The 25621-nt window shown below is 30.0% G+C and overlaps 1 protein-coding gene across 3 annotated transcripts; it reads left to right on the forward strand.

Moving 5' to 3' along the window:
- Positions 1-272: 272 nt before the first annotated feature.
- Positions 273-25426, forward strand: LOC129921038 (sodium-coupled monocarboxylate transporter 2). Of its 3 annotated transcripts, none has more exons than XM_056002660.1 (11): positions 273-462; positions 14568-14681; positions 14735-14875; positions 15154-15313; positions 21641-21706; positions 21772-21823; positions 23404-23471; positions 23543-23697; positions 23754-24012; positions 24072-24769; positions 24834-25426. In XM_056002660.1, the coding sequence occupies exons 1-11, from the start codon at positions 458-460 to the stop codon at positions 24892-24894; spliced, it is 1779 nt and encodes a 592-aa protein (XP_055858635.1). In that variant the 5' UTR covers positions 273-457; the 3' UTR covers positions 24895-25426. The 3 variants fall into 3 exon arrangements, with proteins under 3 accessions (XP_055858635.1, XP_055858636.1, XP_055858637.1); XM_056002661.1 differs by lacking the exon at positions 273-462 and adding an exon at positions 8268-8399; XM_056002662.1 differs by lacking the exons at positions 273-462; positions 14568-14681 and having other exon boundaries at positions 14763-14875; positions 15141-15313.
- The last annotated feature ends 195 nt before the right edge of the window (positions 25427-25621 follow it).

The following is a 25621-nucleotide window of genomic DNA, read 5'->3' on the forward strand; positions in this document are numbered from 1 at the left end:
TTGTAGGAAATAATTAAAACTTTTTATTTTAACATAATTTTCTAGAAGCACTGAAAAATATGCATGCGCAAAACATGTTTGACAAATAATTATTATTGACAACATAAAAGCTTTTTGTACTGTTCATTTTTCAGCTCAAGTCAGCTAGTGAATGAAAATAAAAGCTTTAATATCTCTGACGTTGAATGTTAAAGTTGATATTAAACAATTGTTGGCTGAGTAGGTATTTTAGACTTTTGGTTTGCACTTTTATTGAAATACTTGTGCTCTTGCTGTCAAACTCTCAGTATTCGGTGGCGGTTTTTGCCTTTATGTTGTCCAATTTTTCCTCTTGCCCAATAATATTAATTTTCGGTATAACTGTTATCTGACAGGAATATAATATTTTTGCACCAGCAACACTTTATTGCTTATTCTCATTCTCGAATCAAATAAATTATTAAAATTAAACCAAACCATGAGGTAAATAAATCGAAAAAAGTTTTAATCATATTCAAGCAAACTTTTACATAACTTTCACTGCGTCTGTTGTTTTTTGTTTTTGTTTTTTTTTTTTTGGGTTTCATATGTATAAATAGCGCCTTGTCGGTAAAATTTCCATATAGCGGTGTATTATGGTTTCTTGGTTATCGCATATGTGTAATTCCAAAAAACAAGTCTGGAGAATGCATGTTTCATTTATATTTTACTTATAATTTCTCTGGTGTTGATGTGGAATGAAAAAATTCTTAACATGAAAATGACAACGACAATCGTTTACGGGTGCGGGAAACCATAATGATTTTATTTCGACTAACCCGATGATTGTGATAAATAAAGCATAATAATTAATCTATTACGGGGAATAGCAGAGAGAGAGATGGTTGTGCCAAGTTAGAATATTCCAAGTCATTGCATTTCTTTGCTGCTTTGTGTGTTATTACAATGTTAATCGAATATGTTATGCATTCATTTTTAGTACAAAAAAAGTGAAGACGCAAAGTACAAACTTGCTATATTCATTATACCTCTTAGTGGCTTTCTAGATGTCCGATTTAGTGATTTATTGATTAAGTTTGATTGCTACCGGGCGCACATGGCCGTATTGGTGCTATTGGCGGCCTTTAAACAAAGATGAGTAAAATTCTATATTTTTCTTTTTTAGTTAAGGATTGTATTAAAAAAAAAGTAACATTCGATCATATTATAAAATTGCTAGTAATTCGTCACACTCTTGAAGATAAAAGGAAAGGTTTTAAGGTTTGTGTTTAACAAGAATTGGTAAAGTTCAATTATAACAAAGTAAAGATTTTGAATGGTATGAATCTAAAAGATTGTATCGAAAAAGTAGTTTTATTCGGTTTTAAATGAACAACCAAAGTATGTTTAAGTGTTTGAGTATTTCCAATCAAAACTGGATACTTTATGTTACTTTTTTGTGTGTCTTAAATTAATCAAAAGTGGATATTACCAGAATTTTTGTACAAAATCGGGAATCTGAATTAAATAAAACTTAAAACGTAAGAAGGTTGTATTTTGATAATTTCGTAAATAAGGTCAGCTCAGATTTCAAATTCAATTTTTTTCCATAGAATTTGACACTCGAAATGAGATAATTTGCGTAATTATCTCATTTGGGCTCAAGTGAAAACAGGCTATAATATTCAATGATCGCCCGTACAAAATTAGCATGACAACTTTTGAAAAAAGTTATTTTTTTTTTGCCTCATTAACTGCCGCATAATTGCCGTGAAGTCAAAAAAAATTGCTGCGTACTTAATATGGTCATAATCTGACCCCAAAGGGTTGTCATGCTAACTTTATTTAAAGTTGGCATGACAATTTTGAATTTTTAGTCAAATCCATTTTTTGTCACTCATTAATGTCGTTTTCGATTGGTTTCACTCAAGGATTAACTCATTCTGAAATCCAATGAAACAGTTTGAATTGCTTCCACTCAATTTTGAAATTTTATATCTGTATTGGTGAATAATCAAATAAAAAATTTTTGCCATTCTCCTGTAAAATTTCAAATGTCAAATATAAATTAATTTTTTTTTTCTTTCAAACGAAATATTATAAAATAATTTTCAAAAATGGTAATATTTAACAAATTAACGGGATAGTTGGTCTGCAAAATATTTTAAATAAGTATATAATGCGTTTATTTGTTTGAAAATAAATTAAAAAAACCAATTTCAGAAAATAATTTTGAATTAAAAACTAAAAAAAACTGATTGAGTGATTGTGTTGACTTTTAAATATCCATGTATTAGTGCTTCTTGAGTGGATTCTGAATTTGAATCGAGAAGAGAATTTATCTCCTGAGAAGCTTTCTAGCTGTCATTTTCGTGCGAATAAAACACTTCCAGAAGACTTCTGAACGCTTCCGAACGATTCCGGACGGCCAATCGAAAACACCATAAGTTTAACTTCCGTAATATATGCCTTGAAATCAAAAAAATATTCCTATTTTGGTTTTTTCAAAAAAAAAACTTTTCGTTACAACATTCCATAATAAAAATAAACATGACATACATACCCTATAATTTTTAAATCACACGGATCAAACTTAAATTTTTTTTTGGCAAATTAATTGGGTATTTTCAAAATAGGGATGGCGGTTATTAGTACAAAAACCGCTTTTCGATTTTTCCGATTTTTTTTCCTTTCGGTTAAACCGGCCGGTTTTAAACCGGGTCAAAAACCAGGTTTTGGAAAAACCGGTTTTCGGTTTTTTGCTTGATTTGAGAGTAAAAAAAAATTTAACCTAATTTGTCAACCAAAAAAAAAGCTCGTCGAAGAAAATCCCTAAGCAAAGCAAAGTTGAGAGAGGGAATGAAAGTTTTGATGGTTTTCAGTTATTTGTCTCGTCGGGTCTTTTTTTGTTCGAAGTTTTTTTTTGTAAAAACCGGTTTAAACTGGGAGGACAAAAAAACCGAAAATAACCAATTGACCTAAGCAAAAAAACCTAAACCGGTTTAAACCGGCCGGTTTTTCCAATCCCTATTTCAAAACCTTCTTTAAAGATATGTATGTATAAGATATAAGTTGTTGGAATAAAATATTTTTCAAAATATTTTTTTAATATGAAACATTTTTTAAAATTTTAACGATAAGTTTATATGTATCAATAGTGAAAAATCATTCAAATTCGTCCATTAATTTAAAAGTTATAGCCCGTTGTCCACTTTTTCAGCTTCTGTTTTTCAAAAAAAGTTTCTTCGTAATAAAAGTATGTTTGATTTTCTAATTACTTCAGAAACTGTTTTAAGGATTCTCTGAATACAAGAATCCGAAATCAAACAAAATTTGACTGGCTTTTACTTTCATTTAAATTAATATCTCGGTACCAGTATATTTTATAAAAAAAAAAAAACAAAGTATTTTGAAAAATACAATAAGTGAGCCCTTATATTTGATATACCTAATAGGTATTACCTATACCACATAAGTCCATGGAAAAAAAAATCAAGTGTGCAATTCACACGTGGTAGAAGTGAAACCTTAAAAACACATTTTTCTTAAAAAAAAATCGAAAAAATCTATCCTTTATTTCTTTCATCACCTTTAAGTCCTTTTGTTATGATAACCTATAAGAAATTGTATGTCATATGAAAGGTTATTTATTTAAGCTTTAAATATTTTTTCAATAATGTCTGTCCCCACATCTACAAAAAGAGCTAGAATTTTTTGATTTGAAACCAATTAGTTTTCATCAAAAAAAAGCAATAAAATCAATCTTTTTTATCTTCTGACACATAATGGTGTCCATTTATTTAATACATTTTATATCATCTGAAAGCTTATTATTTTACGTTTTACATGACGCTTCAATCATATTTCTACGGTGCCTAAAAAAAAAGTAAGAATTTTTTAAAGCCAACCTATCGAAATTTCAAACTGAGATTACTGTACTTCCTACACTGGTAGCTGGTCATCGGAAAAACAGATCTCCACAGGTGTTTTTAGGTATTTTTCAAGTTTCTCAATTTAAGATTGTCTAACTTGTAGAGCACGTACCGATATGTGCGATATATGAATGAAAGGTAATATTATCAGCATGTGTATTAAAGTTAAATCAAATGTTTATGTGCTCTAGATCAAAAGATATCACGTGTTTAGTAAACGAACATCTTTTCACCGTTATCTCAGGAATTTGAATATTAAATTAATTGAAATTTATAGTTTATTCTATAACATATCTACAGTATAATTTTCATTTATCTATCTATTAAAAGAAAAAAGTTATAATCAATTGATTTTTCATGTCGCTTTTTCGTTTCATCGTGTTTCAAATCACTACGATACTAAAAAAGTTTTCACTTCAAAAAACAATAAATTAACTTTTAAATTAACCGCAACTCAACAGTATCTTTTTTTTAAACAAAGAATTGCAGCCAATGGATGTGTTAGTTACTCAATTTAAATTTAAACATCCGTTAAATTTTTGTTTATGATTGATAAAATTGACATTTTTTGGAAGGAAAGCAAAATGTGACTTACATTATACCACTTTCAAATATACTATCAGTAGAAACTCCGAATTAATACCTACTGCAAATGAGATTTTTTCTTGAAAAATCTGCATGGTACTAAATTTTGTATAACTTTAAAATATTATTGTATTACTTTTTTTTTAGCTTTGACTCATCGGGTTCAATGAAACATAATTGTTAATTGTGTTTTGACGCATTTTATTATTTCATCTGTTCCTCTTTCATTACTGAGCAGAATTTTACTGATGGTATCTGACGGTGTCTTGTTATAACTTGTTATGAAAAAGAGTTATTGTTATCTCCTTGATAAAAATAATATTTTCATATTCATAAGAATAATAGACCATCCTGATGAGAGTTAAATGATACTTGTGTTACTGTTACGCAATTTTATGGAGCTAAAGGTCGATGATAGGAGCATTAAAAGCATGATCAACTTTGATATACTTTTATTCAATTTTATCCCGAAAAAATTATACTATTTTAGAACTGCACCCTGAAAGCTTTGGTTTGGTATGGTTTGGCTTTGGTTTATAATTAAAAAAAAACTTGGCCTGTTATTGTAGTTTTTAAAAAAGTATAAAAGTTTCAAAGTGGAACTCAGAAGTAAAGATATTCATATATAGCGATTTTAATTAAACAAAACAAGGGGTTTTCAGAGCTAAAATTAAAAAAAAAAAAAAAAACAAACACCAAAATATCTCTTAACTTACTAAAACTTAGCATTTTACTTAACGTTTAAAGTTTTGTACCAATGTGTTTTTTTTTAATTGCTAATGGATTTTTTTTTTTAAATATTTGAAATAATTTTATGTTTGTTGTTGATTGAAAATTTCTTCAAAATGCCTTTTAAACTTTTTTTTTTGTAAAAAATATTCATACTGACGATTTCTATTTATTTGTTTAAAATTCCTTTCTTTTTGAGTAAACAATTGACGTTCTTTCTTAAAAGGTTTGTTTTCCTATTTTTACTTGCTCTATAGGGCAAGTATTGGTTTCGTGTCAAAAAAAATTCGAGGTTTTAATCAAAAATAACATTACGATTATGGAGAAGCCCAAAAAAGTGGGTTTCGTCATGACGTCCGTCGCACATAGGAGTATTTTGGTCGAAAAGCTGGACAAAAGTCGATTTTCTAAAAATCAAAATTTTGAATTAAAGTTTTTACAAAGCGGATGCTAAATATACATGGGATCATACAATGCACTTCTTTTTTTTGTGGTAAAGTGTTTGGTGTGTCAAAACAAGTTCAAAGTCAGCTGTTTATTTTCTGGAATTTTTTTTGTAATTTTTACTGATTTGGTGAGTATATTTAGAGATTGATTGTGAGCAAGTGTGCTTTTAAACATTAAATTTTCATATGAAAAATACAATTGCAGGTATTGAATAATAATTAAAGAGTAGTTATGGAAACATTAAATTTTTTTTGTTTGAGTAAATGACAGTGGGAAAAGAGTCTGCCACATATAGATATTTTTATTACTTTTTTTTAAAGTCTAAGTGTTTTGTTATAGTATTCCCTCCTATTCTGCTTCGATACATAGATTTATGATAACCTTGACTATTCTTTAAATTTAATATCAAAAAATTGGGTGCGATTTTTTGCGATTAACAAAATAATTTACGAGTGAAATTTTCACTTTTAGAAAAATCACTCATACGCCCTACGTTTAATTTTAACTGGTTGTTAACATTTTCCAGAAATTTTTTTATTGATATTAATGCATTTGGATTCACTAAGCCTAAAAATCACAATGGTTCCATTCTAGAAGGTCTTATATTTTAGATATTTAATTTTTTTACATTTTGGGTGTATTAAATTTCATACTATTTTTTTTAGTTTCTCTTCACAAGCGTTTTTAAAGTTTTGCTGAAAAAAAATTATTTCCTTGCATAAATAATAATTTTTAGCAAAAATAATTACTTTTACTTCAAAAAATAATTTTGTCCAGGTTTTTGATCGAAATACTCCTATGTGCGTCGGTCGGTGCGTCCGTGCGTCCATCTGTACAAGTCGCTACAGCCTAAACGGGTTGACGGATTTTTTTGAAATTTGGTATAGATGTTTTTTTCGTTATTTCCAAGGTTGTTTTTTTTTTTTTGTTTTTTTAATATCTCGCTTAGAACGTATACCACCCATACAAAATTTTTGAGTTATTGCAATTTTATCGAAAACGACTCTAACGATTTTGATTAAATTTAACACGTAATGTTGTACATAGATCTAACATAACTGCGTTTTTAGTTTTTCTCAAAAAATACGGATAATGGAAATATAGTCTTTACATTTTTTTTAATCGCAGATGTCGGCTCTTCCCGTACATTATTATGGAGTTATTGCAATTTTCTCAAAAATGGCTCTAATGATTTTGATAAAATTTTGCATACGTAATATTCAAAGTAATTGCAGTAAAACTGCATTTTTAGTTTTTCTCGAAAAAGTCAAGTCAAATAAAAAAATTTTATTTAACTAACATTTGGCCTCCATACCGTCTCTTTCCCTACATCAACCAAATTTCTTAAAAATGTATATAGAGGCAGCTCTTATAATCTACAAGTAAGCTTACATAAAAGTGCTTTGAACTGCAAGAGCAAGTACGTGCGGCCCCAGTCGTGCATTTTATTTAAACTACATTTACAAAATTCTCAAATAAGCAACTTAAATCTTAAGATCAAGTACTTGTCACGCAGTCATTCATTGTATTGAGTTATAGACATGCATAGACCTTAGGAAGATTTATTTCAGAATAATACGGAAATATTAAATACGAGTACATTACGTTTTACGTAAGATTTTTTCCCTATAGTATTTGACTTTAGCGGTATATCGGTAACTGATTTTTATAAATTTGCAAAAGAGATGAAGATACACTACACATTTGTCGCCCTCTGAACTGGATGAAAGTGCGTTTGCCTTAAAATCTGCTATCGTGCCCTTACAAGGCTTCAGCATTTAATGGGTGGAGTGGGTAGTTACTACTTGTAGTCCAGTGCATTAACAAAAACAGTGCTGGGGCGACCCAGCAGTTTGTACCACCCCCAAATTTTATTTTGCTCATTCGATAGAGCATTGGCTGAATATCATTACCCTGATTTTTCGCACTCGCGAAATTCACCTTTCGGTCGCCATCTTGGATTTTTTCATAATTTTGATAAAAAGTGCTCAAAACTTTAAAATTGTCATGTTTTCGTTTTTTTTACTTTTTGGGCTTGTAACTTTTTTAATATTCGGAATATCGAAAAAGTGTTCTTGAGATAAAAGACGCGAAATTTTATTGCCTACGTTTTTTTGTATATACAACTTTTATGTAGGATAAATAGAACTCGAGATATTCAACAAAAACTAAAATCCAAGATGGGCGGCGGATGATTGGAGCAAACAAATGCACTGGACTATTTAATCTCGAAAATCATGTGAAAAATTTACTGTTCGCACAAGTATTCAATTGGAAATATATTTATAATATAAAATTTTAAGCGGTTAAGGTTATACATTTGGTAAATACATTTTTGAACTAAATAATATTGCCGATTCGATTTATAACATTTTATTTGCCAGTTTAGTAGCCTTAGAGCTCAACACATTTTGCTCTTTGAAGTGATTTAGCCCTGTCAAGCCGACTCAGTTATGATAGATAAACAAACACAGCCACAGCGGCATGCGTCGCGTCGAGTGCACTTTGTGCTGTTTATTTAAGAGTAATTTAGCTGACACGTCATGTCAAGACCAAAGTCGAATATTTTATTATGTATGTACTTACTCGTATATCTACTTTTTAAGTACATTGATTTTAGTAACATTCTATCAGTCAAGTAAACGATAAGCTGTTTTTGATACATTTTATAGCCCTAATACAACGTGTTATCGGTTGGCTTTCACTTTTTTTTAGGGAGCATCGCGGGGGTTGACTATACTTTATCAGGTAATTTACCTAGAACAATTTTGTTTATTGAAAAAATCAAAATAAAGTGTAATTGATGGATAAAACAACTTAAAATTAACATTCTAGATTACCTACCGGCAACTTTTTGTTGATTTATTTATGTGCATAAAGTACTTAAAAAAAATTAATGTTTTGCATTTGCCAAAATTGTATTGTATGTGAAAATCTGTTATTGTTCATAAAAAGTAAAAAGTTCAATTTTTTGGCGAAAAGTTTTTTTTTCCTATTGAAATGTGTTTAAGAAAAAAGAATCGACTGCAAGTCGACTACGGAATTTTAGAAAATAGCCCAAACTTAAATAACTTAATTTCTATTTTAATTATAAAATAAATCCACTATCTGATAGAGTTAAACGCAAGATAATTGAACTTAACTACTCGTCACTGTCGACAAATTTAATTATATCTACTATTTGTGCGAACTTAAAATTAAAAACTATGTAGTGATTGATTTATCAAGCCAGTGGTAATGACTGATCGACCACACTAGGTTAAGTATTAATTGATAAGATAAGTTATATCTACGAGTTCGAGAAAACCCATGTCCGTCAAAGAATCAGAGATGCCATTGCACTTTCTTCAAAGAACTTTTCCACAACTAGCTAGTTTTTATCAGAAAAATGAAATTATATCTTTCTTAAGTTGTATTGCTGCTTATGATCTTTTAAGTTATACAATGTCTTTCACTCTAAGGCTAGGCGCACACATGCGATTTCAGTCGCACGATTATTTAGTCGCAAAAATGGATCACACGGATTTCAATGCCGGTGAACACACATGCTTCTAATAAATAGCCGCGATTTAAAAATTGAAAATTGTCCCATTTTTTTGGCGACGCGATTGTCGCAAATTAAAATGGAACAAATGGACCAGTATAGTTGTGCACACACTTGCGACTAAACCGAAAACGACTAAAAAGTAGCAGTCGCAAAGAGGCCAAATCATGCGCACACATGCGATTTTCCACCACTCGATTTTTTAGACGCAAGAAATGAAACACATTGTTTTAAATGAGAGCGCACAGGCTTGCGATTTTAAAATCGCAAAGTTTAAAAAAATGGATCCGGTTCTATTTTTCGCGATTTTTTTTGTTGCACATAAGGATATATCATACAGAATATAATGCACTTGCGCGCTCGTTTGACCCTTGGAACATTTGTTTTAAGAACAGTAATGGATATAACCAGAAAGTGTTGTATAGTGGCTCTTTTGTTATAAGCAATAGAATTATAAAAGGACAATTCCATAAAATTCATAAAAATTTCAGAAATTTACCCAGTACTAAAGAATGAGTATTCAATGCTTTGGTGAAATATTGGTACTCGTGAGGTCTAAAATATGATACAAAAATACACGTTGGAGATAATCTATTTCGCCTGGAAGAACTTCTTAAAAATCCATCAATCAAAAATCAAGTAAAAATTTAACATGTATTGGGTAGGTACATCTTTGAATTTCTCTCGGTATAATTATATTTTAAAATTTCATGAAAAGTAATACAGAGATACCTAGTAGAAAAAATCGAATTATTTTTTATCGAAAGAATTAAAACTTTTAAAATAAGGTGGATGCTATGCGGTTATTTTAAAAAATTTATCACTTCTTAAACCGTTTCATGAATTTACCTTATCACAAAACTTGATTGTAGATACCATTTGTATGAAATTTTCCATTACGAACGGATTTAGAATTGTTTTCTTTGCGGTCATTTGACCATTAGATTTGAACAGTAAATAACTCCTGGCTCTTTTGATGATGCATTTTTTTATCCAAAATAGGTCAACTATTTTTCGATTAAACATAATGTTTTTCTTGCAATAAATAATAATAATCGCGCGATTTTTTAGTCGCAAGTGTGTGCACGGTAATTTTTTGTTGCGACTGCGATTTTTTAGTAGCAACGACTAAAAATCGCATGTGTGCGCCTAGCCTAATTCTAATCTGTAATAACACCGGCACCAGGGTTCGGACTTTAGTTTCAAAATTTTGAAGCAAATTTGAAAAAAAAGTGAAGTAGATCCCAAATTTCGGAAGTAGATTTCAAAATTAAACTTTCAGAACATTTATTTACAAAAATTTATTCTAAAAAAATTATTTTTCAACAAAATTATTTTTCTTTACTTTTTTTATTATGATCTTTTCCAAAAAACCTTTCTCATCTCGTTGTTGTAATGGTGCTTTGGGGTAAAACGGTTAATTCAGCATAATCTAACAAATTTTTGATCAGGAATTCTCCAAAATCAGTCAAAATTACTTTGATAAACTTTATTTATATCTTGAATCCGAAGAATAATTGACCTCCATTCATCATTTGAGATTTCAGTTGAGCTTTATTTCTCAATGCCTCGACGAGATTTAAAATTGAAGTTAAATCCCTTTCTCTAAATTTATTATTTGAAAAATATTTTTCAATCAAGAAATAGAAGTAGATCCTGAAAAAGAGAAGTAGGGAAGTAGATTTTATTTTTTTCCCAAAATCGAAGTAAATCTACTTCGATCGAAGTAATGTCCGAACCCTGACCGGCACACAAAAGAAAATAAATTGCACGACTGGGGTCGCACGTACTTGCTCTTAGAGTTCAAGTTGCTTAAATTTTAAAGACTTTTTATATAGAAATTTGGAAAATCTAAATATATGGGAAAGAAAAAAAAAAAGGAAATTCGTTTTTTAAAAAAATAATATAAAATCTGAAATCAAATTGCCCCCCAAAACAAGTATGCAGTTTTGACTGATATACTAACATGCATTTTTAGAAAAAAATCGTTAGAGCCGTTTTTTAAAAAACTAATTTTTTATAAATAATTTCTTGGAAAAAAAGTTTTAAAATAAAATTGGTATGCCATTTTGTAGAAATCACTGATCAACATCTAAACACAAAATTTCAAAAAAATTTAATGTCCCGTTTTCGAAAATTGGATTTTTCAAAAAAAAATTTTCAAAATTTTTTTAAATATCCAAAAAGTATTTTTTTCAAAATTTTGCTTTTGGCTTATATTTAAATTATATAAATTCTTCATCACAAAAAGTTTCGTTGAAATAGAATAAGCACTTTCGGAGATAATCGGATTTAAAAAAAACGGTTCTATGGCAGGTACCGTTAGGGTTGCCAACCGTACTCTAAAAAAGAGTATTGTACTCTATTTCACGTATGTGTACTCTATAATCTATAACTCTGATAGAGTACGTCAAAATACTCTTTTTTTTACTTAAGGCTAAGTGTACCACCACATAAACATAAGCATTTTAACGTTTACAAATTGGTGGATAACTTTCATATTTCTAAAGATAGAATTGAATGAAAAAAAGAACGAGGCTTAAAATATTCGACCTTATAATTTCTAAACTTGAACAATTGTAATTCAGAGAGTACAAAACACTATAATTTTTGTCGTTGTTTTAGTACGACCAATTTGTTTTGTGTTTGTTTCTTAGTAAAACTTAAAATTTAATTTTTTACTAAAATTTTAATTTTTTTTTAATTCAAATTTTGTTCTCTATTTTACTTTGTTTTGTTTAAGACATCAAAATCTTAGATTTTTTCTTGTAAAATATCAAGGTATTTAAAATTGAGTTTACCTTCTTATATATTTTTATTTCGATGAATTATGCAAAAATTGTAAGCCATATTCTATCTGTTCTTGCCACTTCAGCATTCACTGAGAGAGTATTGTCGGTCTTGAATATGAAGTGGCGAGAGGAGAGGAAATTGATCAAAAATGAGCTCTTAATGTATATGAATTTTGAATTTGAACGTTTAGTCATGCACGTATTTTAAAAACAACAACAAATTATTATGTACTGTAAGAAGCAAAAAAAAAAATACTCTTCTTTTTTCAAATGTACTCTTTTTTTTCGTCTCTGAAATCAAATATACTCTATTCCTTGTTAAAAAAGTTGGCAACCCTAGGTACCGTTAATAATGATTTTCAAAAAAAAAAATTTTCATTAGAAGATAGACCTTGTCTTAAAACTTACATTTGAATTTTTTAAACAAAATCGTTGGAGCCGTTTTTGAGCAATTTCAACTTTACTAAAATCGGTATATGACAAGTACCGTTATTTTTGGTCCAAAAAAATTAATTCCAAAAACCCCTCTGGAGAGTCGCCAAATAACGCTACACACCAAGTTTGACATTAATCGGTCCATCCGTTTAGGCTGTAGCTCCTTATACAGACAGACAGACAGACTGACAGACTGACAGACTGACAGACTGACAGACAGACAGACTGACAGACTGACAGACTGACAGACTGACAGACTGACAGACTGACAGACTGACAGACTGACAGACTGACAGACTGACAGACTGACAGACTGACAGACTGACAGACTGACAGACTGACAGACTGACAGACTGACAGACTGACAGACTGACAGACTGACAGACTGACAGACTGACAGACTGACAGACTGACAGACTGACAGACTGACAGACTGACAGACTGACAGACTGACAGACAGACAGACAGACATACGGACTTCCGGGACCCACTTTTTTGGCATTGTCTACCATCGTAATGTCATGGAAAAATGTTATCTCAACTTTTTTTTTTTGTACGAATGCATAACTTGATATATAGTACCTATATCGCAAGTAAAAATTATTTTCTCAGTTGTCCGGCTTTTTTTGGCGATCATAGAAAGTGTATGTAAGTACATGAAACATGAGAGTACATGAAACATGAGAGTTTTTTGGGAAAATAACTTTTTTCTATTCATATTTCCTAGTTGTAATATTTATGACACGATAGTACTCAAACAAAAAATTTTAATATTGATATTCATAGATAGAGTTCGAAAGGGTTAAAAGTATAGCACGTTTTTGACTCGTTAAGTGGTTATATCTAGTTGTAAGTGCGAAAAAACGTTCTTTTTTGTGGATTTTTTTTTGAAGAGGCATTTAAATATATAAACATAAAGAATACAATATGTACAGCAAATTTTATGTATTAAAAGAATTCGATGTGTATTTAAAAAAATATTAGGTTTTGTAGTATATCTCCTAGACGATCTCCAAAAAAAGATATCTGATCCAAATCACTTAACATTAAAAAATCCAAAATATTCATTTCCATGATAGACGAATGCAGGTAATGAACGAAGGAATAGGCAAAATTTTGATTTTTGACAAAATGGCGGCTTTCCAAGGAAAAAAATCGTTTTTTTTTCACGAAAATTTACACTTTAAGGTGGCTTAAAAAATCGAATTATTATCAAAAACCTTATTCCTTCGTTCATTACCTGACAAAAGTATCTAAAAAAATTGTGTAAAAACTTCAAGCCGATCACTCCAGTCGTTTCGGAGAAATTTGGCTCATCGACTTTGAAAACAGAGTTTCGAGAAAAACGCCTTTAAAAATTTTGGGAACCATGTAAACTTAGTTAAAAAGTCTTCACAAATACGTATTTTCTCGGAAACTAATTGCTGTATCAATGTGAAATTTTCGGACAACATTCTTATATTTACCTATGTACATTTAAAATATGAAAATAAAAATTGGGTTTTTTTTTTTCAAAATTACAACTAGGTATAACCCTTTTAAGTTGGTTATTTCCACTTTAAATATTTTCAAACTTATGTCGGTTTTTCAGGCTAATGCAGACTTTTCACGAGTCTATTTTAGCCGCACGACATGTCGGTCGACTAGGATTTTTCTATGGGGAACGTCACGTTCACACGAGTCGAAAAGCTTCTCCACACGGCAAAAATCGACTCGTGAAAAGTCCCCATGAGTTATCACAAGAATTAGATTGAGGTAGAAAACGCATGCTGAAAAGCATTATTAACTGGGAGGATAAAGAAAATGTATGCGGTATGCGTAATTGTGTAAATTGACCTGAACGTTGACGTTCCGCTATCATTCTGGTGGGGCCGGAATTTTATTTTAAAAAGGAGTGATTCTTTATAAACATCTAAAATGGTAAACTCTCAATTTTTGCCTTAAACATCGCTAAATATATGGGGATACGTATAAGGAAGTTTCGAAACTTTAGAAATAAAAACACCACCTTCATAAATAATAATTAAAACAATAAATAAAACATCATTTGAAACATCAAAATAAGCATATCTATCTACACACTGAGAAATTTTCTAAAATGATTTTCTTAAAATGTTTTCTAAATTAAATACTATTTTTTTGAAGGATGGAGGAGTATAAAGACTATCAGGAGTTTCACTTCCACATAGTCGATTATTTAATATTCTGTGGTATGCTGGTTGTATCTGCTGGAACTGGTATTTATTACGGCTACTATAGGTTTGTTTATTTGATTTCAACTTGAGTTCTATCTAAATTGTATTTAATTTTAGAAAAACGGGTGTCATTGAACAATGTGATACAAAAATGAAACCCGGTCGAAGTTTAAACTTTGGATCGAAAAAACTAAGTGAGTACCTGCTTGGATCTCGAAGTCTTGCAACATTCCCAGTAGCAATGAGTTTAATTGGAAGGTAAGCAAATCCAGTGGCAAGAGTTTCAAAAACAATCAACCTTAACCTAACGTTTGATTCAAATTTCAAGTTAAATAGTTTTGTTCCGTTTTTTTTTTCTTGATGAGTTTTTTTCCTTAAGTTTAAGTGCAAAAACTGTCTATAATGTCTGGGGCTTAAATATTTAAACAAGTTTAAGTTGATATTTTATCAAATAGGGTTGGTAGTTTTTGAAGCTCGAGCTAGGAAATCAAAATTCAATGGAACGATACATTTCTTATCCTAGATTATTTACTCAGTTACGTGTCAGGTGTAACAGTTCTGGGGACACCAGCGGAGATCTATAATTTTGGCACACAATATTGGCTAACATTGATACCTGTCATGTTAATGGCTTTAACCGTATCTACGGTGTACCTGCCAGTGTTTACCACTTTAAGAATCTGTTCATCCTATGAAGTACGTATATAAATCATTTCTCTGTCCATTTTAATTGCATTTATTGTTTTTTATTTATCATTGAAAAACAAAAGTTTTATACCTACTGACTGGCAATTATTTATCTTAGACTCAGTGTTATGGACTTTGAATCTTTAAATTAGATATTTCAGTTACTGTGTCGTCACTTCACAATTTATAGAGGCAAAAAATATTATTTTTTTTTTATTGTTTGCGTGAGTTTAATTAACTTGTTTGAGAGAAATCATTTAAAGATTGACAATAGGTCAATTGGTTTTTTTTTTTTTCTATAAGAAAAAATAAAACAAACAAATTGCGTGTAAACTTGATAAAAATGTTAAGGAAAATCTGTGGATCATTTGTATTTATTTAAGGAAATTAGAGTTATCTTTGTTAAGTGATAAAGCACATTGAGATTTAACACAGTTAAGTGTCAATATTATCTCTTTTTGTGAAGCTTCAGATAATGTAGACACATCAATTCTCATGCAAACGATATTAAAATGTCATGCGCTAGAATTTGTAATGAATAATTATTTATTGTGGGTACTTATAAACCTAAATTAATGAATAAACACACATCTTTCTGTCTGCTGTTAATATACTTTATCACGTGAGTTTTTCTCGTAATACAGTGTTGGCCAAAACAAAAAATATTTGTTATGCCAAGTTTTCACTGCATTGGAGTAGCATTCAATTTTATAGCTTTAAAATGTTCAATAAATGTTTTAATATATACGCTCCTTTAACAAAATTGAGTGAACTCATTTAAGTTGTTAAAATTCTATGAAAAATTTCTGCCAAATCATGGAAGTGGATAACAGGGCCGGCATTTTTTTGTTTGAATTACAACAACATTAAGTCTTAGTTTTCTTCGTATTCAGTTACTAAACTGATCATTCAAATTTGATTCCATCTGTTATACCTGTGCCCCTGTTCTGTAACTTTAAAAATGGTGAACTAGCCAAAAAAAATCGGTTAATTCTATTAAATGGTAATTCTATTCTTAAAAGAATTTAATCAAAATCTTATCATCTACCATACAGATGGCGCTACAAATAGTCTTTCAAACTTGTTATTGAATTGATTTATCGTTATTTGGTAATTTTTCTAGATAAATTGAGGTTTGCATTGAGTTTCAATATCATTTAATCTTCATTCCGACAACGCCATTTTTTGAATTTATGAATTAAATTTATATTTGAATAAATAGCATTTAATTATAAAATTATTTAACATTTACATTCATTTATTTTATTATTTTACAATTTTAAAACTTCAAATGACCTGAGATCCAATTCGTTTCGCCCAGGAACGACAGAAGGCTCAACAGTAAAATGCTGTCGTAAAAAACCAGGCTGTGATTTTGGATAACAACTTGATAAAAGTTTTAAGTTTAATTAAATTTTACGAAACTCACCGCGTATTTATAAGAAATATTAATTTTATTTCTTCGTCCCGACGTTTCGAAGAACTTTCAAACTTCGTGGTCACGGGATTACAATGGGTTTGATGGATATTGTTAAATGTTGTTGTTTGTTCTAGAAAAAACACTCATACAGACAGATATCTCCATGCTACGTCTCATCACCATCCTTCTAATTTCACATCTGTAGTATCGGCACTAGTAAACCGTGCACACAAAATATGTGATCCTGATCACCTACAAGAGGAATTAGAGTATGTAGACATGACTTTAAAAAAGAATGGTTACAGTTCAAGACAAAGAGCATGGAAGCCGAAACCGAATGTAACACAAAACACACCTTTCCAATTGGAAAAGCGAGCTTTTCTTCCCTACATTAAGGAGATTTCGGGTGGAATTGCAAGAATTTTAGGCAAATTTGGTATAAAAACCATATTTAAACCACCAGCCAAAGTTCGACAGTTCTTAAGAACACCAAAGGACACAATTCCCCTCCAAAATCCAGGAGTTTATTTGGTTCCTTGCAGCTGTGGTTCATCATACGTCGGAGAAACAAAAAGAGCGATCAAAACAAGATTAAATGAACACGTAAAAGCTATTCAAAACAATGCAGTCACAAAATCTGCAATATGTGAACACATTGCTTATAACGATGAACATTTTATTAGGTTTGATAAAGCCAAATCGATTGCCGCAGAAAGGTTTTATGTACCCAGGATAGTAAGAGAAGCTATAGAAATAAAAAAGCACAAGAATTTCAACCGCGATTCTAGCTTCAAACTATCGACAACATGGGACCCACTGATAAGCAAGCTTAAACCAACAAAAATGAACACAGAAGTAGCTGACGTCGTGAGCGTTGTGTGTACACAAGACCACACAAGTTCAATTCAAGAAGAACCAAACCCGTCATCACCCACTGCAATAGAAAATGCACCAACAACTACGCACAGGTACAACTTGCGTGCGCGATCGAGAACAAACAACAACATTTAACAATATCCATCAAACCCATTGTAATCCCGTGACCACGAAGTTTGAAAGTTCTTCGAAACGTCGCACGGTTGTCCAAAATGACTTATCTCGTTGCAAAAATCATAACTTTTGAACGGATTGAGTTAGCGGTACAATTTTTTTTTTATTTGAAGGAAATTTCTAGGGCTGTTATACCAATGAATTTCAATAAAATTATTTCACAGGGTGTTTCGGAATCATGGGCCAAAAACAGATTTTCGTTAAAAAAAAAAGTTTAAATTAAAATTGGTATGCCATTTTGTAGAAATCACTAATCCACATTTAAAAACAAAATTTCAAAAAAATACAATGTCCCGTTTTCGAAAATTTTATTTTTCAAAAAAAAATTTCAAAATTTTTTTAAAAATCCAAAATTTATTTTTTTTTTAATTTTATTTTTGTCTTATATTTGAGTTATATAAGTGTTTCTTCACAAAAAGTTTCGTTGAAATCGAATAAGCCGTTTCGGAGAATATCGGATTTGAAAAAAAACGGTTTTATGGCAGGTACCGTAAAAAATCCATTCGGTTCCATGCATTAAGCCGAATAGGGTATGTGTACCAACCAATTGTTGATCCAAAATAAAAATATTTAGCTGCGCATGCTTGCGCACTGCCGAGATTTTGTACTTTAAAAAAAAAAATGAAGGCAGAAGGAACAGATTTTCTTAAAAAAAATGTTTAAATTATAATTGGTATGCCATTTTGTAGAAATCACTAATCCACATCTAAAAACAAAATTTCAAAAAAATACAATGTCCCGTTTTCGAAAATTTTATTTTTCAAAAAAAATTTTCAAATTTTTTTTAAAAATCCAAAAATTATTTTTTTTGAAATTTTATTTTTGGCTTATATTTGAGTTAAATAAGTGCTTCTTCAAAAAAAGTTTCTTTGAAATCGAATAAGCCGTTTCGGAGAATATCGGATTTAAAAAAAACCGTTCTATGGCAGGTACCGTTAATAATGATTTTCCAAAAAAATTTTTTTCATTAGAAGATAGACCTTGTTTTAAAACTTACATTTGAATTTTTTAAACAAAATCGTTGGAGCCGTTTTTGAGCAATTACAACTTTACTGAAATTGGTGTATGACAAGTACCGTTATTTTTGGCCCAAAAAAATTAATTCCAAAAACCCCTCTGGAGGGTCTCCAAAAAATGCTACATACCAAATTTGAAGTCAATCGGTTCATCCGTTTAGGCTGTAGATCCTTATACAGACAGACAGACAGACGGACTTCCGGGACCAACTTTTTTGGCATTCTCTATAATCGTAATATCATGGAAAAGTGTAATCTCAACTTTTTTTAGATGTGAATTAGTGATTTCTACAAAATGGCATACCAATTTTAATTTAAATATTTTTTTTTTTAAGAAAATCGGTTTTCGGCCGATGATTCCTAAACACCCTGTAAAACAATTTTCTTGAAATTCATTGGTGTAACAGCCCTGGAAATTTCCTTCAAATTAAAAAAAAAACTGTACCGCTACCTCAATCCGTTCAAAAGTTATGATTTTTGCAACGAGATAAGTCATTTTGGACAACAGTGCGTCGGGACGAAGAAATAAAATTAATATTTCTTATAAATACGCGGTGAGTTTCGTAAAATTTAATTAAACTTAAAATGATTGATACCCGCGAAAAGCATAACTTAAAATCGTATATTGATAAAAGTTCTTTTTATAGAAAAATGTCTGGACATAACTTGTTCGTCAGACGAGTTCATAACTTTTTAGCGTTTAAATATTTTTGTAATAGATATAAGGATCAAAACCTAGAATTTTTTATTTTTTTTTCTCGACAGTCCTTTTCAAACTTATACGTGAAAAAAATGAGACCGAATGCGTTTCCTGCTATTTCTCTTGTGGCCTTATAGTAGAGTAACTAAAGCAAATTATTAGGGAACCCGGCCGAACAGCTCTGATTTTGACGATTTTTTTTTTCAAACGTAGGTAATTCAAAATACTTAAAAGTCTACAGGTCAAAAATTGCCGGTGTTGCCGTATTGTTTTTTAAAATTAAAATTAATTTTTTTTTAACTAAACCATTTTTTTGCTTAAATTTCATAAAAACAAATGATAGCAAAAGATTCTCTAGGTAATTTAAGGAAAATATATAAAAGGCAGTAAGGGACAATCTTCCATCGTTTAAGCGATAAATGCAATTTTCTAACATTCTGACCTCAAACACAAAAAAAATATTTTGAAAACAACGGTAACACCTACAATATTTTAAAATACATTTTTAAAAAGCCAGAAGCTCATTCATATCTCTTAAATTTAAATCCACTAAATTTAATCAAGACTTTTTGAAAAAATGGTCCTCAAACTCAGAATTAAAAAAAAAAATGTTATTAGAAAAATTTAAAATGACTTTTTTCCAAACTTTTTCTAATAAAATATGAATTTATTTAAAAAAAATTTTGGCCATAAATATTATCAGTTGAATTTCGAAGCAAAAAAGGTAAAATATATCACACTTTTGAAAAAAAAATGAAAAATTTCTTCAATTTCAATGGTTTTTTTTTATTAAAACTGAATGTTTGCATTGAAATAATTAATTTTCTCAAAGACTGTGGTAAATAGGAACTTTAAATTTTTGCTATTTAACTTTCAACAGTAAGGGTTATTAAATGAATAAAAAATAATTTTATGTTTAGATGTTGAACTTTAAAAAAAAATAAGTTACATTTTTTTTCAAAACTTTTATTAAAAAAAGTTCTTCGAAAATGAAATACTTTTTAATTTTTTTCATAAACCGTAATACATATTGACATTTCCTTTTATAATTTGAAATCATAATAAATGCGGCCAAAAAAAATTGAAAATAAATGCATTTTATATTACGACCAAGTTTAAAAAAACGACATGTTAAAATTTTTTCAATAACTTTTTTTTTTAAATCTGAGTTCAATTTCCATTCTTTCAAAAGCCGTTCATTCAATTAACTTAATTTTAATTTTACATATATGACTAAGCTTCTAGCTTTTAAAAAATGTTTATTTGAATATTGTAGGTGTTGCCGTTGTGTTCAAATATTTTTTTTTGTGTTTGAAGTCAATTAATAAGAAAATTGCATCTATCGCTTGAACTATGGAAGATTGTCCCTCACTCCCATATATTTTTTTTCCTTGAATTTCCTAGACAATCTTTTGGCATCAATTAATTTATGAAATTTAAGAAAAAAATTTGAAAAAAATTTGTTTTTGTTCACAAAAATCTTCAATTAAATTTAAAAAATCAAAACGGCAACACCGGCAATTTTTAATCTATAGACTTTAAAGTATTTTTAATTACCGACGTTTGAAAAAAAAAGATCATCAAAATCTAAGCTGTTCGGCCGGGTTCCCTAATATTGCCAATTTTTGAGCTTTAGTTACCCCACTATTAAAAAAAACACATATTAATATCTTTTCTAAATATTTCGAAACAAAAGTTTTTATCATTTTCATTCTGAGATACATAATTATCTTGTCATATGGCATATTTTTGAAGGTTTTCGCTTAAAGGATTCTAACTATCTTCAAATAATATGTAACAGGTGTGACGTTAGAAAGTCATAAACGTTAGGTAAAAAAAAATAAAAAACAAAAACACAAAAAGATATAGAAAAAAGTACGTATACGACCGAGTGAATGCGTCTATCTGTCTGAATCAATTTTTTACATAATTTCACTTGATTTTTTAACTTATTAATTCTGTGTTGATTACTTTAAAACAAATATGTTGTGTTGATAACTAGTTTCCAAACACGTGTTTCAGTTTAATTGGTAATCGCCACTCAAATCATCATTTAAATTATAACATTTTCAAATAAAAATTATTTACGTTTTATTATTATTAAATTATTAAAACATAATTAATATGCGTTTTTTTTTATACTTTTTCAGTACTTGGAATTGCGATTTAGTTCCGGAATTCGAAGCTTTGCTTCATTTTTATTCATCATCGATGAGGTAAACAAAATACACAAAAATTATTTCTTTTAGTTTTTTTGTTTTATTTAAAATTTGTTTTACAGATACTCTTTCTTCCAATCATACTCTACGTTCCAGCTATTGCATTTAATCAAGGTAAGTTAGTACGAGTTCTAATTTTAATGAGCTTTGGGTAGAATTGGTGAAGATGGGCGTCCGTTATTTCCCAAAGTGATGTTTTCGGGGGAGACACCCCCTAGATCGAAAGCTTAGGGCCTAAATAAAGGGGATTTAGCAAAAAAAATTTTTTTGGAGTTCATTAACCCGTGCCTCTAGGGTCATACTTTGCCATACAAAGGAGATGGCACATTTTTGGGCCCAGTGTGTTCACTAACGAAATGGGTATCAAATGAAAGGTGTAGCACATTACGGGAAATTTGAATGTGATCTTTTAAAGTAACTGTTTTCCTACCAGAATTATCAAACATTTAAAAAAAAATATGATTTAACTCGAGAAAAAAAAAATTTTATGTATGAGCTAAAAATTTCCCATACAAATTTGTATGGGGAAGTATGACCCTAGAGGCACGGGTTAATGAACTCCAAAAATTTTTTTTTTTTGCTAAATCCCTCTTATTTAGGCCCTAAGCTTTCGATCTAGGGGGTGTCTCCCCCGAAAACATCACTTTGGGAAATAACGGACACCCTAATGTACATATATTTGAGTTCAGGACAAAAATACAAATTTTTAAAATGCTGGCTCTCGTTCAAAGAATGCAAACATGAGTCTGGTTGCTATTAAATACATTTAAACAGTTGTATAAGCTTAATAGGTATTTCTTTGGTTTTAAAAAATTTTGTGTAATGCAATCATTTCAAATAGATTTGATTCATTTATTATTCTGAACGATCAGTCTATCGCTATCCCTCCTCTTTCACGATTATGAAATTTTATTAAATTCTGGGTTATTTCCTCATTTAATCTTCTTCTTCTTATAACTATATCTTGGAAAATTTGCCCAGAGAATTCATTCCATTGAATAATCAAACGATCAAACGGGTCACTGTGGCGTATGTGTAACATTTGTTTCTATAGAATAAGTTAAACAGCTAAGGGGAAAAGGAAACAAATTCATACTGTTATTTTATTATGTTATCATTTGAAACACAAATGATAAACAAATAGATTATAAATGATTGAAAGAATTTTTTTCGAAATGAAAATTAACTATGGAAGAGTATTTTTTGATAAAATTGTTTGTATTTGTTTTTCTGATGAACATTCATTTTTCGTACCAGCTGATTAACATTAGGAACAAAATGAAACAAATCGTTCCTCTGAAGTAATTTATTTTTTTCCTGTTCCACTGCAAACGCAAATCTTTTTCAGGAAAAGAAGAGGATCTATAGATTATGTGGTTTGTCAACTGACATAATTTTAAGAAAAAATATTCAATTTCGTACTGTTTCGTTTTTCCTGATGTATAGGAAAATGCATCGCTGTAACCCTTACCTAATATAAATTTTCCATCGCTTTTCTTTTTTTTGGAAATTTTTAGAAAATTACATTTTCGTGAATCGTGATTTTTAAGGTTCAATAGCTGCTTCTTTAAAAAACCAAAGAAAAACATATTGGGTTATCTGAGGGGGGAAATTGTATTCAATTAAATGTAGCTTTAATTTAGGAATCTTTTTTGTATTACCAATTTTTTTAACAATTAAATTTATTTTTTCAGTCACTGGAGTAAACATTCATGTTATAAGCGGCCTTGTTTGTGTAGTTTGTGTATTTTACACCCTGCTGGTAAGTATTTCATTTAAAAAAGTAACTACCAAACCAAAAGTTTTCGAATAATAACATAATTCCCAATAAAGGGTGGAATAAAAGCTGTCGTCAGTACCGATGCCTGGCAGATACTTGTTATGTTCATATCTGTAACTGTGGTTGTGATAATAGGAACTGTGTATATCGGAGGACCTGGTGAAGTTATTAAACGATCTTCCGATGGTGGAAGAATACTTTTTACTAAGTAATTAAAAACTCTTTTCGTTAGAAAACCCTCAATAAAAATGTATTTCTTGTCAGCTTCAATCCATCACTTTATGAAAGACACTCAGTTTGGAGTGTCATAATCGGAGGATATTTCTATTGGGTATCTTTCAACTCGGTCAATCAAACTATGGTTCAGCGTTACATGTCCTTGCCAAACAAAAAAAGTGCTCAGATATCAATAGTTTTATTTGCTGTCGGAATATGCTTATTTATATCGATATGTTGCTTTGCCGGACTTTTGATTTTTGCTTACTACAGCAGATGTGATCCTTTAGCTGCTGGATTAATACAGGTACAATATTGTGTCCATCCTTTTTTAAGACTTGGTTACATTTTTTCAAACCATTTCAGACTGACGATCAACTATTTCCAGTCTATGTAATGCAAATTGCCGGACACATTACTGGTATCCCTGGCTTATTTATTGCCGGCATCTTTGGAGCTTGCCTAAGTTCTCTATCAGTTGTATTGAACTGTACATCAGCAGTTTTACTAGAAGATATTGTCAAAGGTTGTTTTAAAATTAAGCTAAGTGAGAAAGCTTCCACTTTTTTGGTGAAAAGCAGCGTTGTTGTATTTGGAGTTGTGGCAGCTTTATTAGTTGTAGTCTTGGAAAAACTTGGAGGTATTCTTGCAGTTGCTACTTCTTTATCAGGTATAGCTGCTGGTACAACTTCGGGTATATTCACATTGGGAATGCTCATTCCATGGAGTAATACAAAAGGTGCTACTTTTGGTGCTTTGGCTGGTGCTCTAATAGCTGGAACCGTTTCGTTAGGATCTCAAGTTTCTATAGCACAAGGATTGCTTGTTCCTGAAAAACTGCCAGTTTGGGTGGACGAATGTCCAGCCATGTTAAATTTAACAACACCTTCCAATCAAGTACCTGATCAATCTGAACTATTTCCATTGTTTCGAATATCGTTCCTATGGATTGGACCAATTGGAATGTTAACAGTGTTAATAGTTGGAACTGCCGTTTCATTTATAACTGGGCCAACTAAAGTTAGTAAACTTGATGCTGATCTTCTTTCACCAGTTATTCACAGGTTAAGTTATTAAATGTTCTATTTTGTCTGAATTTGTTTTAAAGGATTATTTTTTTGATTTCAGATTTCTTCCAAAAGAATGCTTCATTACGCAAACAAATGAAGCTAACACAGGACTAACATAAGACCAGACAAGTTTACATAGTCTTGGGTGTAAAACTCGTTGTGGGGACCAAAATGATTTTTTTTTTCTTAGAAAAAAAAAATAAACTACCGATTTTAACTTGAAAAAAGTTTATAGTATATATTAAATATTAAACAAAACAAAAAATTACGAGTATAATTTACTCTTCCATTAAAATATGTAGTAACTTTTTTTTGTGCAATTAAGTACGTATTATGTATGTAGATTTATATAGTGTAATTATTACTCTCGTTTCTTTTTTGTTTTTAGTAAAAAAAAGCTCCTCTTAGTTCTGAATTTGTATAGAGTAAAAATAAGAAAGGTGTTTTGTAACTGTCTATATAATAATTATAATTTTAGAAAAAAATTACAAAAAAATAAAAAATCATTTATGTAAAAGGTCGTGCATGGAACTACCTTTACTTATGTTTTGAAATTTTGATCAAAAAACTCTATTGATTATAGACTTAATGACAAAATATAAACTGTGATATTTTTTGGTATTTGGCAGTAATAAAGAACAAAAACTCCAATTGAATGTTTATATTTTCATAATTCTAGGAAAACAATTTGGGCAACAAATGGAAAATCAGCACCATTGAGCAGTTACATCAGTTTTTTTCTTCTGTGTACTGTGACACATTGACCTGAGGTCAATTTTTGTCTTTTAAGAACAGCAATAGCCATGGTTACAATATAGTTCACTGCGATCAATTTACATAGTTCAA

The sequence above is a fragment of the Episyrphus balteatus genome, chromosome 1 (assembly GCF_945859705.1).
Source record: "Episyrphus balteatus chromosome 1, idEpiBalt1.1, whole genome shotgun sequence".
NCBI lineage: Eukaryota > Metazoa > Arthropoda > Insecta > Diptera > Syrphidae > Episyrphus > Episyrphus balteatus.

Coding starts and splice junctions, on each gene's coding strand:
- LOC129921038 (XM_056002660.1), top strand. Junction 14,682..14,734: donor ATTTATTACGGCTACTATAG/GTTTGTTTATTT, acceptor ATTTAATTTTAG/AAAAACGGGTGTCATTGAAC. Junction 15,314..21,640: donor GAATCTGTTCATCCTATGAA/GTACGTATATAA, acceptor ATACTTTTTCAG/TACTTGGAATTGCGATTTAG.